The sequence below is a fragment of the Peromyscus californicus genome, unplaced genomic scaffold (genome assembly GCF_007827085.1).
Source record: "Peromyscus californicus insignis strain IS unplaced genomic scaffold, ASM782708v3 Scaffold_6__1_contigs__length_162567912, whole genome shotgun sequence".
NCBI classification, from domain to species: Eukaryota; Metazoa; Chordata; class Mammalia; order Rodentia; family Cricetidae; genus Peromyscus; species Peromyscus californicus.
Window position 1 is genome coordinate 47,328,358 of NW_026294584.1, and position 20,465 is coordinate 47,348,822.

General features: G+C 48.7%; 1 protein-coding gene across 1 annotated transcript; it reads right to left on the reverse strand.

Moving 5' to 3' along the window:
- Window positions 1–309: 309 nt before the first annotated feature.
- LOC128099115 (aldo-keto reductase family 1 member B1) lies at window positions 310–15,024 on the reverse strand. The gene is made up of 10 exons (XM_052720806.1): window positions 14,791–15,024; window positions 10,034–10,201; window positions 9,110–9,226; window positions 8,088–8,165; window positions 7,671–7,793; window positions 7,114–7,220; window positions 6,763–6,844; window positions 6,151–6,234; window positions 4,185–4,267; window positions 310–695 (listed from the first exon to the last, which is right to left on the reverse strand). The coding sequence occupies exons 1-10, from the start codon at window positions 14,854–14,856 to the stop codon at window positions 653–655; spliced, it is 951 nt and encodes a 316-aa protein (XP_052576766.1). The 5' UTR covers window positions 14,857–15,024; the 3' UTR covers window positions 310–652.
- Between the last annotated feature and the right edge of the window lie 5,441 nt (window positions 15,025–20,465).

Consider the following 20,465-nt stretch of genomic DNA (forward strand, 5'->3'; position numbering starts at 1 on the left):
AGCCCTGGCTGCAGCAACACTCGCCCAAAAAACTTGTAAACTTTTAAAAATCCCTGGGTATAACCTGGCCGGACTGCTCAGTCTCCAGAGGCAAGGTCCTGACACCCTGTTTCAGCTTACCATGTCACCAGAGTGTAGCCAGGGTGCCACCCTCCACCCTAACACTAAGTGGTAAAGTGCTAGGGTGCGGGTCCTCATTTTGTTCACAGCTCACCAGTCTGTGCTTGGGACCTCAGGGAGGGCAGGCTGGGAGTGCGACAAAAGGCGCCTACTGTTCACAGAACAAGAACAAAATGGAACATCACCAAATTCACAAATGCAACTTTTATTTGAGGCAAAGAGAAGTGTGACCCAAAGGACTACAGTTCTAAGCACTAAAAACTGAACCGTTAGTGGCACTATTTGAACTACAAATCTTGCTTCTCTTTGGTTGGAAAGGTACTGTGTTAAATGTTCTCCAGGTGGGTAGGAAGAAAGGCCAAGAAAGGCTGAAGAAAACCCCTCAGCTACTGACACCGCTCTCCAGAGACCCTCGTGGTCTGATGGGCAAGGCTCCACCAGTGCAGAGGGACACAGGCCACAAGACACCTCTCAGGACAGATGAAGCAAGAACAGGCGCGAGTCACTTGGGGTAGAGCAGGCATCCACAGCTTCAGACTTCCGCATGGAAGGGGTAATCCTTGTGTTTAGCACAGCTGTCAGGAAAGAACACATGGACACTCAAAAACTGCCTTCCCTTACTCATCTACTGTACGTGTGTGGGTGTGCATACTACAGGGCCATGCTGGAGGTCAAAGCACAACTTGTATGAGTCAGTTCTCTCCTTCTACCATTTCGGTCCTGGGCATATAACTGTTCATCAGGATTGGTTCCAAATGCCTTAATAAACCCGACTATTTTGCCAGCTCTCAAGGAAAAGATTTTGACTGTAATAAGTCACCACACAGAGAAATGATGTCTCATCTTGAGCTGAGCCTCAGAGGCAAGAAGCCAGTCAGTTCTAAGAGTCTTCTGATCACACACAGTGAGAGCGCTACTCAGCCTCCGGGCTCCTCTTGTCTCGTAATGTCATGAACTGGCGTGCCTGTGGCAGACTGCACCAGCACTAGGCCGGGGGCACACTGGGCAGCAAGACCTGATTCTTGCCTCCTCGTAACTCGGACTAGCTGGCAGGATCTTCAAACATCATATCATCTTCCTCTTGTTTTAAAGACGGGGCTTGGTGTAGCCAGGTTGGCCTCAAACACTAACAGCTGAGGATGACCTTGAACTTCACATCTTTCTGCCTCTAACTCCCAAGTGCTGGGATTATAGGCATGTGACACCCACCCACCTCATCTGATCACCCTGAACACAGGACAAAAAGAGCAGAGACAATGAGGCAACAGGAGGGTTTAAAAGCTGTAGAAAGCTGAATCCCAAAGGGCAAGTTAAACAGCAGCTGCTCCCAGGAGAGAGGAGAGAGCACTTCCTTGTCATCTGGAGCAAAATGATTTGCTGCAGGAACCAGGGGAGGGGCTGGCCTGTAGCTGAGGCTCACAGTAGGGCCTGTGGCTTATACTAGGAAGAAAATGGCACGAACACTGGAAAAACTGGACAGGCAGGGTGTCAAAGCCCAAACACACGCACATACACACTTGCATACACGTGAAAAAATGAAAAACCCAGTAAGTTCTGCAATGAGAATCAGAGACGAGAGCTTGAAGTCCTAGGTGGCTCCTGCTCTGTGGAGTTGGGAGGGCAGGAGGGTAAACCAATTTTAAAGAAAGGTTATGTTACTCCTCAGAAGATGCACGTGATTGTTGTTATATCTCAAGCGGTCCTTCCCTTCCGGAACTTCTAAGTCAGTGGTTCTCAACCTTCCTAATGCTACGACCTTTAATACAGTTCCTCATTGCTACTTCATTACTGTCATTTTGCTGTTATAAATCGTAATGTAAATACCTAACATGCAGGATATCTGATGTGACCCCTGTGAAAGGGTCGTTTGACCCACAGGTTGAGAACCACTGTTCTAAGCAAAAGGGCATTGTTCCCTTCATTTCTTCCCACCCCCTAATGCAGTTCTTCTGTGATAAGCATCAGAGTTCAAGGCCTGTGAGCCAGGCCTGGGCATGTTACTCTCACTAACACTCGACCGCTCATAAGCTCTCCTGACCCGCCAGACAGCAGCAGGACAGGCTCAGGGTAACAGTGTATGTCCACGGGAGGGCTGGCCTGTGACAGGGAGGAAAAGGCTCAGGGTAACAGTGTACGTCCACGGGAGGGCTGGCCTGTGACAGACAGGGAGGAAAAGGCTCAGGGTAACAGTGTACGTCCACGGGAGGGCTGGCCTGTGACAGGGAGGAAAAGGCTCAGGGTAACAGTGTACGTCCACGGGAGGGCTGGCCTGTGACAGGGAGGAAAAGGCTCAGGGTAACAGTGTACGTCCACGGGAGGGCTGGCCTGTGACAGGGAGGAAAAGGCTCAGGGTAACAGTGTATGTCCACGGGAGGGCTGGCCTGTGACAGACAGGGAGGAAAAGGCTCAGGGTAACAGTCTATGTCCACGGGAGGGCTGGCCTGTGACAGACAGGGAGGAAAAGGCTCAGGGTAACAGTGTACGTCCACGGGAGGGCTGGCCTGTGACAGACAGGGAGGAAAAGGCTCAGGGTAACAGTGTATGTCCACGGGAGGGCTGGCCTGTGACAGGGAGGAAGGAAAAACTTACTCGGAGGTCTGAGAACCTTAGCCAGCCTCTTCCTCCCCCTCCCCGCAACCCAAACCCATGACCACTCACTACTGCTAACGCACAGCTGTTTCTAGAACAGCCCTGAAAGGTGCAAGGGAGGGAAGCAGATACGAAGGGTCAGTCAGAAAGCACACGGTTTGTCCATCCCCAAACCTTCAACGTGAACATCAGCAGTGGCAGGGGAAATGCAAGACTGAGTGACTACTACAGGTTCTCAGAACGGACGGATGTCACAGGCAGGTGATCCACTGCTCTCCTGCCCATCAGATCCAAAACAAAACAACAACAACAAAAGGATTTTCACGTTAAGAGGTTAAGTGTCATTAATAAAAATTAGTAAGGGTCCTGGTTGGGACTCCTGGGCTGGCTGTTTACGGCCTACTTAGAACCTAAGGCCCCTGTGACAGTAACATGCAAATAGGCAATCTCAGCCTGAATCACAGACGTTACTGCCTTAGGCACACGTGATGGCAGAGGATGCAGCCACTGTGTAAACCCTGAGCTGTGCAGACAGCAAGAGCAAGAGTGTGGGTGAGAATCAAGGCTAGCATTAGAGCCACCAGGACACAGGGTTACTTGCTTTTTTTTTTTTTTTTAAGATTTATTTATTTTATGTATATGAGTGCTCTATCTGCATGTATGACTTCATGCCAGAAGAGGGCATGAGATCCCACTATAGACGGTTGTGAGCCACCATGTAGTTGCTGGGAATTGAACTCAGGACCTCTGGAAAAGCAGTCAGTGTTCTTTTTTGTTGTTGTTTTCAAGACAGGGTTTCTCTGTGTAGTTTTGGTGCCTGTCCTGGATCTCACTCTGTAGACCAGGCTGGCCTTAAATTCAGAGATCCGCCTGGCTCTGCCTCCAGAATGCTGGGATTAAAGGTGCGCACCACCACTGCCCAGCCGCCAGTACTCTTAACCGCTGAGCCACCTCTCCAGTCCCCCAGAGATTAGAAGTAAACATGTTCCCAGGGACTTGGGAGTCCAAATCCCATTTCAGAGGGAAGGTAAGAAACCAGCAAAGGTAAAGTGGAAGGGTCCTTGGTGACTGAGTGGCATTCTTGAGTCATGGGGCTAATTGGTGTCACAACCGGGGCTATCCTGAGAACAGCAACAGTCTTCCAACCAAACTATTAGGGTCATTAAGACAATTAAGTCACATCAAATTGTCCTAGGAAAGTGGGCACCAGATGAGCCCCTGAGGTCATCTGAGTTCAGAAAAGCAACTGAAATGTCAAGGTTGGGCCAGCTGTGCTCTAGGCAGGAGGAAGAGACTGGACAAGACTTTTGGTGGCTCTCCTCCCCTGGCTTCCTGCAGTGCTACCTGCTCTGCATGGATCAGGACAAGGTCTGTGTGACAGCAGGGTGCAAGGAGAGCCTCTCTGGGGCCTGAAGAGAAGCCTCTTACTCTACAACATTGGGTGACATCGAACAGTGGCACACCGACTCACTCACCTCATCAAGGCACACACCCTCCAGTTCCTGTTGTAGCTGAGTAGAGTGGTCATATCCTCCTTGCTCAGCTCGAAGTCAAAGACCTTACACACAAACAAGAAAGGAAAAAAAGCAATGAGAGCAGACAATACCGTGAAGTTCAGATGGCTCCCACTGCCCGGAGTGCAGAGGGCACGACAGGAAATGGAACTTCAACAAGACTGTTAGTTACTCTCCACAAGATGCACACACTTCCGGCTCTATCTGAAAAGGTCTTTCCCTTCCAGAATTTCCAAGCAGAGGGCACCAGTCATTCTTGTCACACTAAGGTGTTCCACTGTGATAAGCACCAGGGGAAATTTTAATGAGTAGCCCGTCTGCTTCCATTCACCATGAAGCAGAGGAAGGTGTTTCAACAGCTGGACACCCAGTATTCTATGAAGTGCTGTGTGAGATGAAACAAAACTGTCAGGCTGTCTAGAGGCACCAGCAATGCATTCCAGCTGGGGCACTGAAGGATAGATAATGCCTTGTGGAGCTAGTGTGTGAGATGGCCTAAGAAAATACCTAAGGTTTTGACAGTCAGAGCAAGAAAGGCAGATTGGGATAATGGCATCATTTCCATGAAGACAAAAGAATACAGGAATATGTAATAGGCCCCCAGACCTTAGCACAACTGACTCCATGATGGAAGTACCATTCAGGCCATAAAACTCAGCATGTAGACAGCACCACCAGCCAAAACAAAGTCTAATGCATCAAAGTCTGTAGTTCTGGAAAAGTCTCTAAATGTAACTAAACTAACCTTGTTCTCTGCCTTCTGCAGTTCTGCTTCCTGACAACTGTTCCTGTAACTGAAGTGTGTCAACCTAGGATGTGGTTTTGTGCTTAAAAACTCACCCTGAGAAAGGGATGGGGCTACACTGGGATTCTGAACACTTAGTGTAGTTGTGGGCTGGCTAGTGAAGACTTTCTTTTTGCTTAACCCCATGTCCAAGTAGCCTTCTCTGGTAGATACCCCACAATAGAATACAGAGAAGAATTAAAGGTGTAAGGCGGGCATGGAGACAATTAGGCCAGTGGCCGTTGGCAGCACTGGGGCTTGGAAATGGACCCACACCCAGACAACCCATTCCACTTGGCTCCTGGTCTCAGAGCGTGCAGGACAAGATTCTGCTACACACTCTTGTGATTACAGCCAGGTGAAAATACGCAAAGACTGTATAGGAAGATGGAAAAAACAAAGACACCAGGTTAGTGTTTTGAGACTTGTCATCTGCCTTTTCTTTTCTAATACTTCAGATGAAAGATGAGGTGAGTGGTTAACCCATCTGGAGCAGGACAGGCCTTTCTTCCCACATCTTTACACAGTAAGGGTCATGGTCATGGTCACGGTCTAGGAGGAGGTATGACTAGTTGTTATGTCATCAGAACCACCGAACCATGGCCTATGGGGCTGACTGCTGAAGAGCTACACTTCTTGGTGCTGCCACACTTTGAACCAGACCTTAGCAGAGCGTCCCTCTCTTAGAGAGGACAGAGGCTCGTGGGACACCAGGACTGTCCTGGAATAGCTCTTCTCCCAGCTAGCCCTCTCAGCTGGTAGCCTGAGCTGCAGGGGTGGTGGGGGTGAGGGAGGGTGGTGGTGGTAGATTCTGAATGCCCACATGCCTGGTGCCCAGACATTCCCAAGTCCTGTTCATGACTACTTAGGCACCTCACAGAGTCAGTGGGTCAGCACGTATCCTAGAAGGCCCTGGCAGTCCACGGACTCACCACTAGCATAGCAACGTTCCCCAAGTACTTACCGTGGAACCTGGCACTGGGAAGTGTTGTGTGTGCATCAAGAACTTGAGCTCACAATAGCTCTCAAAATGGGTATGACCTGTGAGTTCAGTCAGTCACACAGCTGGGGAAGGAAGAGGAACCTGAGGCCCCCACCCCACATACCATGGAGGGGAGCCAAGTCTGCCAGTTGGGATCTTACCTTCAAGTTCTCAGTAATTCGTGCTGGTGTCACAGACTTGGGGATCACCACCAAGTTCCTCTGTATGGGGAAGCGGATCAGCACCTGTGGGCCCAGAGGTGCTGAGTGTGTGTGTACACATACCAGGCACTGTGTTGTCACCTCAGTCACAACTGCACAGGTAAAGAGGTTCAGAGACATCTAGTGACACCCACCAGTCAGGGCTGAATCAAGTCCAAATCTGACTCTAGAGTCCTGCTCTATCGATGGCTCCAGGCATATCACAAAGTCAAGGTAACTCACTGCCTGGGATTCACACTACCCACTCAAGAAAGAACATCTCCCACACTGCAGATAGTAAGGGCTCTTCTATTTGTCCTGGGATGAACGTTCACAAACACTAGTAAATGTTGTGTCAGTGTCTAAAGACAGCAAGGCAGAAACAATTATTCCAAGACTACATGGAAATTAATCCATTTAAACCCAGATCTGTGTCCTTAATATTGCCTTCTAGGAATGCAAACCACACTTCCAGGGAAGGTTTCATGGGCTCTGCTCCCTCCACTCCTGACTAACAGGGACCACCAGGAGTGTAGTTCAGGCAACAGTCTCGAGTACCTGAAGTGGCCATACCTGGGCTGTAGTTTTATTGTACTTGGATGCAATTGCCTTAATCCGGGGATCCTCCAGGAGAGAAGGGTCTTCTGGCTTGGCCCTGGAACAGAGAGACTGTGAGATCAATAATCTTAACTTCTGCCACTCAAGGCAGCTGGAAACACTAGCCCTGACCCTCCCTTTGACTTCTGGGTGGTTGACAGGCTCCAGGACTGAAGCTGGGTCATGATCCCCCTGCTGAGCCTTTGTACAAGAGTGTTCATCAACCTCCCAGAGAAGGTCTGCATGGCAGCACGGAAGCATTCTGTGACATTCACTCACTGCTTTCAGTCATTTCTAATTTCCAACAGCGACCCCATGGAAGCTTACCAGGGCCTGTCAGGAGAGCCAAGGGGACTGTACGCAGTCACCACGATGCCTTTGGAGTGGCAGTACTCAATCAGCTTCTCCTGAGTTAGGTACGGGTGGCACTCGATCTGCAACACAAGCAGGAAGGTTGACTGTGGCAGTGGACCCAGTTAATGTAACGTGGTCAAGTCCCTTCTCTCCCGAAACAGAAATGCCTGCCTCCCAGATAAGCTGTAACAATTCTACACATTTCCCAGCTGGTGGTCTTCACATTAAGAATAATGATTTTGTTACCAATGCTCTATGGCCATAAACCTTTAAGGTGTTCTCTGGCCTTGGCCACTTACCAACTGATAGAAGCTGGCAGATCTCGCTAGCTGCCCACTGCTCACGTCAGAAGCCATATCTTTGCTGGCTAGCCTTAAGTCCTATCCCTGCAAATCTTCCACTCCCAGATGTGCCTGTCTGTCTGTCGTGATAAATCAGATCTCAGGATTCCCTGGGTGATGTGGACCAAGGTAAAAGCCAGGACTAGCTGATAAAACGGCACAGCAGCATCCTCCCTGGGGGAGGCTCACCTGGTTAACTGCAGGCTTGTATTTTAAGCCAGGTTTGTTTAAGATCCTCTCAATCTGAAGAGGGTTGAAGTTGGAGACACCAATCGATTTCACCAAACCTTCATCCACCAGCTGCTCCATGGCCTAGAAAGGAAAGAGATCTGGGTGCCAAGTGAATCCCAAAAGAACAGGGACTGAAGCAAGTTTGTGTCCAGAAGCCTAACAGATTGTGTCCTCCCCATGCACAGCCAGCTTTCAGAAGCTGAGAGAAGGCCATGAAAGCTGGACTGCCTTTCAGGAGACTAAACAGATAACCATGGAGGCAGGATGATTTACACACGGTAAGAGGTGGCAGAGCAGACCGCTCATATCTGCCTCACGTGCAAGAACAGGATACCAGCAATAAATAAGGAAGGGTCCCAGCCAGAGTCATCTTACCGTCCAAGTGTCCACAAAATCGGTGTCACTGGGAATCACATTTCCTGATGCATCCAGTGGGAAATAATCAGGCCCAGGCTGTCATTAACAATAAAACACACATATGCAAAATGATCAGCAACAGCTCTTCTTCACGGAGCCATTGTTGTCTTCAGCATTACAAACACTGCGGAAGACGGTGCGAGGCAGAGCTGGCGGCCAGGATGAGAAGGACACCAGACAGTGACCCCGGTGGAGGGCCCTGTCATGACTGGAGCGCTGAGGCTGTCAGACGGAGATTCGACATGCTCAAGTCTGAGACTAATCCTGCCACGGGGAAGAGATGTGGACAGGGAAGGTGCTCAAGGCTGGGAAACTCAGGGGCCCGTGTCTCAGCTGGCTCTCAGGCCTCTAAAACTATCATCCTGCCCAGGCCTTGCTTGCTTGTCATTAAAAGAACAAAAACAAAACAAACAAAACAAAGGGTGAAAATCAAGTCCCTCAGGCCCTAAGAGACCACAGTGAGCTAAAACAGAGCTGAAGGATAAAGCCCATAACCTTTCAATCTGGGTAACCATGCAGGAAAACAAGCCAGGGGCTTGAGGCAGAAAATGTAGTGATTTGAGTTCTGCAGTGCAAAGAACCAGGCTGTGAATGTGTATGTGCACAAATGAGAACGACATGCAATGAGGTATAAACTCATGTGTATGAGCATTGTGTGCATATGCCTGGAGGAGGAAGGGCAGCGGAGGCTGACTGCACCCACAGCTGTGTGCAGTAGGAACAACAGGAGCCACATTAGCCAGTCATCACCAGTTTTAAATTCTGGAAGCACCAAGTGAGAACAGTGCTGCTCCCCAAACTGCAAAGGGTGCATGTGAGTCACAGGTGGTTCAGATGGTGTAGGAAAGGCACGAGGCTGGTTTCTAATACATTATGGGTGATGATCCTGATGCTGGTCCGAGGCCCACGCCTCCAGGAGCGGAGGCAGGAAGAGTCAAGCACTTATAACGTGCTGAGAAGGAAGCTAAGGCTGCCCTTACCTTGAAGCCTGTTGGCCAGTGAATAAGGTAGAGGTCCAGGTAGTCCAGCTGCAGGTCGCTGAGCGTCTTCTGGCAGGCTCCTTTCACCATGCTCTTGTCGTGGAACGTGCACCACAGCTGGACCAGCAAAGGTACATCTTTATCCCTGCCACGCAAATGCCTCTTCCCGGCTGGGAGCCACGCAGCTCCAAGGCAGAGGACACACCTCCTCTCCCCATAACCATGACACTAGCAGTGGCTGCAGAGTTCCTAGTTCATACTGTGGACCCCAACTTTCCAAAGGCAAGTGGGACGGTCAGGTCCAGGGCACCTCACAAAGACCAAACAAGGCATAACTATAGAACTGAAGGTGCGCCAGGCGGTGGTGGTGCACGCCTTTAATCCCAGCACTCGGAGGCAGATCTATGTGAGTTTGAGGCTAGCCTGGTCTACAAAGCGAGTTCCAGGAAAGGCGCAAAGCTACACAGAGAAACCCTGTCTCAAAAAAACAAAAAACAAAAAACAAAAACAAAAAAAACTGAAGGTGCTAACCACATGTTCTGGGTCTACTTCCCTGCCAAGCTGGTTCACATGGAGCCAGCCTCACCCTCCAATCTAAGCTCCTTTGTGCGCCCACAGCCTCTGGCTAAAAATACAGGCCAGCAGTGAAACCCTGTCTGTAAAGGGGAACTAAGTTCTGTCCCTGAAGAAACTCCTTAAAAAGGAAGAGTCAACCCCCAACCAGTGTCATCAGCACAGGGCTCTCTATAGGTACAACAGAGAGATATATAGGCGGAAGACAAGCATCAGGTCCCGCTGTGGGCTTGAGCTGGACCTGGAAGAATCACCTACCCAGAGCTAACTGCCGTCACGGTAAGTGTGGACCGGACTGGCAGCTAGGTCCCCCCGGTGGAATCGGACCCCAGGATCCTGACAGGTCGGTACCTTGCTGACGATGAAGAGCTCCTGGCGCTTCACCACCTGCTCCTTGAGCTTCTCCTGGAGGGCCACTCCCACCTCCTTCTCATTCTGATACACCTGGGCACAGTCAATGTGGCGGTACCCAAAGTCAATGGCAACCTTTACGGCCTCAGTCACCTGGCCAGGAGGGGACTGGAAAGGAAGGAATATAAACCATGAGATTAAAAACAAAACAAAACGGGGCAGAGTCTGCAACAGGCCAACGAAAAGCAGTGGCACCAGTGGTCCTGGATCAGGCTCTGGTTCGGCCACCACACATTTGTGTGGTAGCACTCCACAGTCAGCCCCCAGGCAGGAGGCCCAAGGTGTAATGGCTCATTACTTCACCTTAGCAGGGCCTGACAGCCACTTGCTAGCAGCACAGATTGCTGGAAGCCTGGGACATAGGTATGATCCCATCCCTCTGGAGGCAGAGGCCAGCCTGGACTAGACAATGAGGCCATGTCTTAAAAGCAATCCCCCACTAGCTGAAATCGCAGGTAACGGAGGACACCATTTCACTGAAATAGTTAAGTATTTATCATACAGCAAGATCTCAACTGCTGCTGACTTGGTGGATGAGAACCCAGCCTCGGAGGTAGACATGGAGAGATGGCCCCACAGAGGTATTAGCAGACAGAAGTGAGTGGGAAGCCTGGCCAGTCAGCAGGACGAGCCTGCAGGGCCCTGAACTTTACCAGCCCCCAGACTGCACAGCAATGTCCACTACTTCCTGGCTGCTCCTGCCCAGACTGGAGGGCTGAACAAGACACTGTGTGGGGCACTACTGAATGAACACAGCACATTCCTTTTGGAGAGCTGGGGCAGAAGCAAATGAAAGAAAAACTCCCCAGGTCACCAGCAGCTGCCAACATCTATTCTGTCTGGAGCCTTGTGAACAAAACAGTCTGGGGAAAACAGGGACCGCCAGAACAAGCCCATCACCAGCGCCTGCTGGCAGTGGGGCTTGCTCCTCACCCAGCAGGGGAGGAGTCTGCCTGCTGGAGGGGCCGCATGCGCCATTCCCCTTTACCCTGCTGGGCAGTCTCTTGTTTCCCTGGATGATGACCTAATAGTGCACCCGTGGCTTCTCCACCCTTCCGTGGGTGGCTGAAGGAACTATCTCAGCATATGCAGAAGGCTCCCTCGCCACAGGCTCTCGGGGGCACCCCGACATAGCCATGGCTGATATTAGCTGTGAGGGGAAAGCGCATCCCTGCCTGAGAAAGCCAATGTAAGAGGGGCCGGGTGAGTTGGGGCTCTGCCTCATGGCACATGTTGAACTTTTACCAGGAATTATGGCACTTTCACTGCCTCCTCTCTTAAAGGCCCCTCTGCTTGCCTGGTAGTGAGCCTGCCTGGGGCTTGGCAGCACCTGGCTTTCGATAGAGTGTTGGGCACAAGGCCCAGGATGGGCAAAGTCAAACAACTGCCACGGCCACTCATGCATAAACAGGAACACACTTAGCCAGGCTATGAGACTTCACCTCTGGACCTGCACTCACCTGCTAAGGGCCCTCCTCAGCTAGAGCCCTTTGCTGGGAGAATGCAGGCTTGCAACTCCTTGAAAGAATGGGGCCAAGAGTGACTGAATCCTGGAGACCTTTCTAACTCCAAATGGTGTTCCAAGTGTGAATCCAGTGGCTGTCATGGGTATCGTCAATGAGTCCCTACCCCAACAAACCTGTGCTTGTTATCTGCTTATGGTTAACTTGACCGTTCTGTTCCTGAGAGCTAGAGTGCAGACAACACTAATCAAGGTTGCCAGACAACTAGACCAAACTAAAATCCATAGAAAAATCTGTGTGATGTTTTCATGGGAAGACAAAGACAGAAAAAAGCTAGACAGGCAAGAGGTCAAGGGGAAAGCCTGCTTCCAGAGGTGTGTCCCCCCCCCACACACACAGAACACTGGTGGCTTAGTAAGCAGACTTCAATCTGCCACATCCACAAGCCTCTGACAGAAAGCCCACGGAATGATCACAATGTGCCACCTTCCATGCCCTACCCACAGTCACCACAAAGAGCACGTTCCATGGTTGGCTCAGAAACCAGCCTCACTTGTTTTGATGGGTAAGTTCATCTGGCAGCTCAATAACCTACACAGTAATTCCAAGAGATAAAGTCTGACCCTCAGGAATGACCCCTCCCCGAGCCTTACCACGCTGAAAGCCCTAACCTGGTTCGGCAACTAATAAAATGTGCTCTACTGTAACAAATCAATAAACCCATCCTGATTTTAAGACACGGCTCCACACAATAGATGTGGGTCCAGGACTGGCCCTACAGGCAGGATTTATTTGACCACTTTTGATCTTGAAGATGGAGAGGTTAAGGTGTGTAGCCTGGTCACTGGCAGGCAACCAGGAAACCAAACTCCTGTTTCAATGGCCACAGCTCTTCCCCCTGACCCCAGAACGGTCACTGGAAGCTTGTTTAACTCAGCAAGTGGCAGGAAGACTATTGCACATTTTTCTTCTAGGGGCAAGTACTACCTCAAAGAGGCAAAAATTAGACTTGAAAAGAAAACCTGTCACAGCTTAAGAATGGCATGTGACCCTTTGAAAGGGCTACAGGGCATGTGCACATATATAGCAGTTTCACCTGAGATACCAAGATCTGGTTGGGGTGCAATTAGGCCAAAAGAATCTCTAAAGACTCCTGGCTGGGAGGCACAGGGGACATTAACTGGAAAAAGACTGAGAACACAGTTGTCCCTCCGTTCCTGGGCGCAGTCCTAGCCTACATGTGGAAGAGACAATGGCCATGTCTTACAAAGATTTTCAAATAGGTCAAAGTATCAGTACAGGATGCTGGTCTGTATCAGAGGTTAGCTCTGTCTTACAGGCCTCCTGGCCATATGGGTGTATTTACTGTCCAGAGGGAAGGCAAGCCAGCGAGGAAGAAACTCCTCTGAAGTAAGAATGTCTCCCAACTGTCTGAAATCCTCACCTCTGAGGAGAAAGGGAGGTATGAAGGCCCTGGAGGGAAGGGTGGATCATACACTACCAGAGTCCTGCTGCTAGTCTGCTGGGTACCACAGAGCCACTGACATGGTTCCATGAGAACAAGAAACTGTATCCATGTGCCCTCTCCTGTGACTGTTCATCATCTATGAAGGAACATGCATACATATGCAAGGGAAAACATTACGTTGATATTCTTTTTCAAAGAAGGAAATTTACAAGTCTCTACTGACCCCACCTATTTCATTTCTACCCTTTTCCCCTTCTATACCAACTTCACCTGGCCCCCAGAAACACGAGTGGACATTTTCTCTAGTTTCCTCTATAGTGGATTTCTTCACCTTAACCTAACACATGATTTCTGGATCCATTATACCAGCCAGATGCTGTGGGATGGGACAGAAATATCTGACCGAGAAGAGGCCAGAACGATCTAACCATACAAATGTATGTTATTTTAAACAAACACCCAGCTCTCTGGGGCTGGTGCATGTTCTCCAGCAACTGAGTTGTGAACTTTTACTCCTTATGTGTTTGAGAACTGATTTCCAAATGCTGGCCTGTGAAATGATTTTCTAAAGTTATGACCACGGTTTTTGGAGAAATGGGATAGAACTGAAGTATCAAAACCCTACCCATATTGTGGGTCGTGTCTTACTTCCAAAACTTCTACTGTAGTTACATGTGCCTATACATGTTGTGTTCTGTAGCTGTGCTCACTACAGCAGGGAAATGATCTTCCTCATCATTCCAATGCACGAAATTCAACCTGGTATACGGTTGTAATTCAATTACACCTTTACAGACACCAACCGCCCTCTGGAAACACAGGCTGCATATGCTGATCTACTGGCCTAGAAACATGCTCAGAGAAAGACAAGTCTATACCCTGCTTCTTATTCACCATATACATTATCCATTTTAACTTTAGTTTGGGTACAAAAGGACTCTGTCCTGCTTTAAACTACTTGCGCTCAACTCTGCCCATTTTTCTCTTTCCCTCACTGTGTCTAAGTGCTTACTATCCAGGTCCATATTCAAAGTTCCTTTAAGATCCAGGTCACAGCGGTGGGATGTAACATATACCTACAACTACCCTATAAGTAGCGTAAGAACTAGGTTTTTCTCTGCTCCAGTAATGCCACCAAAACTGGTTCCTCGGTTGCCAGATAATCAAATCAGTTACTGCTTTTAGTTTTCAGTTTCTCCCGCTCCCCGCCCCCCGAATCTCACTCTGATGTATCAGGCCCTCTTCTCAACCCTGCTGGGCTGTGTTGAGGTTTTGGAGGTGTCCCACCTGAATCCCTCTTCTTTATCAGTGGGTGGTACCCAGCAATGCAGAAGCCAGGTTAATTCTCTGAGGAGTTCCGCACCCGTTAGGAGCTGTGCCCAGAGCCTCAGTTTCTCAGGGGACAGAGAAACAGGCGAGTTCCTGGCAAACTCTCGCCTCCTAATTTAATCTCAGGCCCATTGGCCCAACTGGCTCATTCCCCAGAGGGCAACATCCGGGCCAAGTGGGGACAACCTACCCGTGAGGCTGGGGCGCCACGGGTGCCTGATGGCAAAGCTTGGGGCTCAGCTTCTGTCCCTCTCGCCGAGTACCCGTGGGTGTGTCTCCACCTGGGGCGCCCACGCCGACTCACACCGCTACCCGGAGCCCCACAGGCGGGGCCACGCCCGGATGCGCACGACAGGCCCCGCACTCAAGCCCCACTCGGCGTAGGCCGTTCGGGGTCACCCAAGCGGGTGGCGGGCCGCGTCCCTCAGGGCACCTACCTTCCAGGTGCCCAGGCCCAGGGTGGGCATCTTGGCGCCGCTGTTGAGCTCCAGATGGCAGGCCATGGCTGCTGCACGTCACACGCCCCGACCGACCGACCCGCAACTGTGCGGCGCTGGCTCCGGCGCGCACCTTTAAATAGCCCCAACGGTCTGCAGAAAGGAGGCCTGCGATTGGTGCACGGCTGAGTGAAGGCGTCTTCCGATTGGTCACTGCCGCGGTCCGCGAGGGGTCCGCGAGGATGCTTCTCCCGCGAGGTCCTAGCGGCACGGAATTCTCCAGTTGCTTTGCCCGCGCCCCACGTGGCAGAGTGATTAACTGCTGTTGAAGCGCCAGAAAGTGAATGTTCCGAAAATAACCCTCACCCTAGAGAGATAAAGAGACTGGGAAGAAATCTTGGTTTCGTTTTAGAGCCCAGAAGACGTTTTGTGTCTTTTCCAGTCCTAGGACGACACTTTTCTGGACTCCTACACGTCTTGTTTTCAATCTGATGGAGCAGATAGGCTTCAGGTGTATTTGAGTGCGCTTTTTTCTTAGATTAAAATGCTTGTAACCGATTTTGCAGAATACTCCGAAATTTCCCCTACCCTTTTGTATAGCTTTCTGCCACCACCGGTGTCTGGACATGCTTAATTTGGTTCAACAAGCCTTGATACAAAACCCAGCAACTGTTGAGGTTATGAAACCCTCATAAACTTGATCCAGAACGCACAAATGATTCTGCAAAGTAAGAATGTTGAATTGGCAGGTTCCCGTTTAGCAAGCTGACCAAACTGGAAGAAAAATGAACGTGCAGAATCCCACAGAAGGAAAAGTCCACTCTCGCAGTGCAATGATTCTGAATTAGGAGGCACTAAGTAAATTGACCAGTTGTATTGGGTAGAAAGACAGACTTTTCCTAAGATAATCTAGGTTGCCCCAAGAACTATGGAGGCAATTTTGGTACTCTTCCAACACCCATCTGGGTAATGCTCTGCTTTATCCCTGTCTCCTTCTGCTGGGTCATGCTCAGTCGCCCCTGATTATGCAATAGGGCAACTGCATGGGCTGAGTCATGAGTCAGGAACCCACCTCTCTAAGTCCCATGCTGGTGATTTTCCAGTCGGTGCCCTCTTAAAAAGTGACATTCCTCCACCCCCATCCCACGGAAAATTTATAAAGAACAGATATTTTTCCACTAGAATTTTGTAAAAGAAAAAAAAAAAAACGTTGGCATGGGGAAATTCTGGTGTAATTTTTCTCTAAATAATAGAATTTGAATTTGAGTCTCCTGCTGGGAACTTGGTTTGTGTAAGATAGCAGATGACGTGGCCCACCACTTGTCTTCAGTTAAATCCCTCTTGGCATTCAGAGGGCTCTGCCATTGAACCTCTTGGGTCCAAACACAAAGGGCTGATGCCTTGAGAAGCAATGCACCTGCTCTGTGTGGCAGCCCACATCTCTTTACTTAGCATTCAGAAAATTAAGGCAAAAGGATTGAGACATTGAAGTCAGCCTGGTTGCTTAATGAGATCCTGCCTAAAAGATAAAGAGGACCATTCTACCGCCACGACAAAGCATGTATCTTTAGCCACAGGGGGCATACACAGAAGGGTCATCACCAGTTATGGAAATGCACTATGTACCAAAAGCTTTGTTATTGCAAAAGAAATTAAATAGAACGTTTGATTTCTAAAACTCAGTAGTTTGCCTAGGCTATTCAAATATGAAAAGGCACACCCATGGAATTCTCCTAGTAATCACAGTGCTAAGTTGAGACAGACTATTACAGTGGTCTCCTGGTAACTCCTGTTGCCTCCGTAAGCTTTGTAAAATGATTGTGCATGCATCAAATTCTTCTTCAAAGAGGCATATAGCCAGGCATGAGAGTGCAGGCCTTTAATTCCAGCCCTTGGGAGGCAGAGGAGTAGATCTCTGTGAGCTCATAGAAAAGCCTTGAAAGGGAACCTTTCTGTAAACCTTGCTGTTAAAGCTTTCTAGTTTCACCTAACACACTCTGACAAACTCCCACCACAGGGATTATTTCATGAGGATATAACTGGGGTGGGGGGGCAGCTATACTGTAGGTATAGGTGTGAGTTTTCATGAGAGGGGTGAGTACTGCCTGAGATTTTATTCCCAGGGTACATCCCAACACTGCACAGACATGTGTACACGTGCATACAAAAATCAATGCGATGCACACAAAGTCAATCTGCAAATGTCTAATAATAGCAAGAAATAAAGCTTAGCCATTAAGTGGGAAGACAGTACAGACACAAAGAAGAGTGTGTTTGAAATGATGCTAAAATAAAAATAGGCCGGGCAGTGGTGGCACACGCCTTTAATGCCAGCACTCGGGAGGCAGAGGCAGGCGGATCTCTGTGAGTTCGAGGCCAGCCTGGGCTACAAAGTGAGTTCTAGGAAAGGTGCAAAGCTACACAGAGAAATCCTGTCTCGAAAAAACAAAAATAAATAAATAAATAAATAATAAAATAAAAATAGACACAAAGTCATGTAAACAGGAGTTAATGACAAGCAGGAGAAAAAGTCATATTACTTTTGAGAAAGGAAGAAGCCGTAGGAAATGAGGACATCATTGGTCTGACTATTTCCTTTGTAAACACATTATTTTTTGCAACTAAAAGACAACCTCTGGGGCTGGAGAGTTGGCTCAGTTGTTAAGAGGACTGGTTGCTCTTCTAGAGGAACCAGGTTCAATTCCCAGGACCCACACAGAGACTCACAACTGTCTGTAACTCCAGTTCCACACCATATTCTAACCTCTGAGGACACCAGGAACACGTGGCTATAGACATACATGCAGGCAAAACACCCAAATACATTAAAACAAAACAAAGAATAACATCAACAAAAACCAAATGACTCAGCAGTTAAGAGCACTTGCTGCTTTTCCAGAGGACTGAGTTCAGTTCCCCAAACCCACGTGAGGCTTACAATTGCCTGTAACTGCAACTCTTGAGGATCTATCTGATGCCTACTTCTGGATTCTGCAGGCACCTGTCTATATGTGGCATGTAGTCACACACACACACACACACACACACACACACACACACACACACACCTGAGTAAAAAAATTAGTCTTAAGAAGTCTATTTTTGAAAAGGACAACCCCCCTTTAGCTGCCGAATGCCCACAGATGCCCAGAGTATAAAGCTTGAGTTTCTTGTGCTAATATTCACAGTACTATCTTCAATCTGATACAATTCCATGAATATACTAAATCCACTGCAGTGTATACTTTTAAAAGATGAATTATGATGAGTGTGAATTATACCCCAACCAAGCAGCTATAAACAATCCAGCCAAGGCTACATACTACACAGCTCACCGAGGCTGGTGGAGGTGAGCTGTTGGGAGCCTCACCTCCACACAGTCTCTCAGGACTCAGGGTATGGAGGTCTCCTCTGCTTATTGTTCCAGCCCAAGTCTTCAGAGTTTGTCCCGGGAGAGCCAAAGGGAGGGAGGGTCTTATGTGAATTGTTCAGGTCTGGAAAGGGCGCACGTCACTTCCACTGCCTTGTGTGCTGGCCACATCTAGCCAGCAGGCCTTGTGGACTAGTTAACTTTCTGTTGCTGTGATAAACACTGACCAAAACCATCATTTTGGGAGTTCAGGGGAGGAGCTCAAGCAGGAGCAGAGGCACTGACTTGCTTCCCACGACTTGCTCAGCCTGCATCCTTATATAAGCCAGGACCGCTTACCTAGAGGTGCCATCACCCACAATAGGTCTGGATCTCTTCAACTTCCAATCAAGAACATGCTCCACAGACTTGCCCACAGACCAAATGATGGAGGCATTTTCTCAGTTGAGGCTCTCTCTTCACAGTTGACTCTAGTTTGTGTCAAGCTAACAAAACTGAACCAGCACACTTTACTTCTCCACAATGGTATGACAAAGTGTCACCATTATGTGTTAGAAAGCAAGGGTTCCTGGGATATGGGAAGAACCACGAGTCTCTCCCACAATGACAACAACTGAGCTTTCAGCATACTTCAAGCAGCAAATTAAGCACTATACAAATGCAACCTAAAGGTAATGCTGTTGCCAATTGTAATGCCAGCAGTGATGGTAACACAAGAGTGGGTACCGGTTGTGCTCAGTATGTTTCCAGCATCACTCCGTAGGCATTGTGTACACGCTTTTGTTTCGTCTTCAATGTCACGGATGGTGTGGGTACTGCTATTAATACATGTTACTTATGATGGAAACAGGGCATCAAGACATGAGATAAGTTGCTGTCTTGCTAGAAGTAAATGTATAGTCACAATTTGAACCCAAGGACTTTGACTATAAAAACTGCCATATCTAGTATTAATTTTTAGTTTGGTAGCATCTAGAATCACCTGGCAGATAGACCTCAGGGCGTGCCATTGGAGGGGTACTATTCTTGATTATATTAATTGTTGTGGGAAGATCCATCAGTTGTGGGTGGGACCATTCCCGAGGCAGGGATCCTGGCTGTAAATAATAGACAGGTGACTGAGCAGCATCCTCTACTTTCTGATTGTGTATACGATGTGACTAGCTACGTCAAGCTCCTGCTGCCTTGATTTCCCTGCCACGATGGGCTGTAACCACCTTGAACCATAAATTGAAACAAAACTTCTTATCCTTAAGTTGCTTTTGTGAAAGTATTTTATCCAAGAAAGGAAAACTAAGACTGAACTCAAGCTCTCGACTACTACAGCAGTGACTTTCAATTTGTTAAAGTATGATTCACAGTAAGAATTATATCTCATAACCCTACACACACACACACACACACACACACACACACACACACAGGTGGGTAAAGACACCTTAAGAGGGGCTGGAGAGATGACTCAGTGGTTAAGAGCACTGATTGCTCTTCCAAAGGACCTGAGTTCAATTCCCAGCACCTACATGATAACTACAACCACCTGTAGCTTCTGCTCCACAGGATCCCATGCCCTCTTCTGGCTTCACTGGGCACTGCACACGTGTGGTGCACACATACACATCCAGGCAAACACTCATAGACATAAAATAAAGATAAATAAAAATCTCAAGAAACTTTAAGAGGTACGTGACATTTGTCATCCTTTTTGTGTGGTTTATTCTTTACATGTGTGGTACATTCTGGTCTTTCTTCCTTCTCTTTCTTTCTTTCTTTCTTTCTTTCTTTCTTTCTTTCTTTCTCCCTGTCTTTCTGTCTCCTTGTCTTCCTTCCTTCCTTTCTTTCTTCCTTCCTTCCCTCTTTCCTTCCTTTCTTTCTTCCTTCCTTCCTTCTTTCTTCCTTCCTTCCTTCTTTCTTTCTTCCTTCCTTCCTTCCTTCCTCCTTTCTTTCCTTCCTTCCTTCCTTCCTTCCCCTCTTTCTTTCTTTGCTGAGCTCTAATTCATTCAGAACATGAAATTTCATAATCCACTAGAGAACTGCTGCTCACAGTTTGGAAACCTTTGCTCTTCTTTCACTTCAGATTTCACATGAAGTCATAACTCACACAGCAAGACATCTGTGACAATGTCACACAGGAAGCATGGTGACAGTTCCAGGAATGACAGGAGATGTCCCCCATGGGTTTAGGTATTGAACACTTGGCGTCTACTTGTGGAGCTCACCTGAAGGAAGCGAGGCCTTTGGAAGTTGGGGCCTGGCTGGTGGAAGTACACCATCCGGGATGAGCCTTCGGGATAGGAGTGGGCCT

Bases quoted from the DNA above. Each gene is read 5' to 3' on its own strand.
- LOC128099115 (XM_052720806.1), bottom strand. From the start codon at position 14,856: ATGGCCTGCCATCTGGAGCTCAACAGCGGCGCCAAGATGCCCACCCTG. The intron at 8,166-9,109 runs GTAAGGGCAGCC...TGTTAATGACAG, and splicing joins ACTGGCCAACAGGCTTCAAG to CCTGGGCCTGATTATTTCCC. The intron at 696-4,184 runs GTGAGTGAGTCG...CTTTCCTGACAG, and splicing joins AGGGTGTGTGCCTTGATGAG to CTGTGCTAAACACAAGGATT.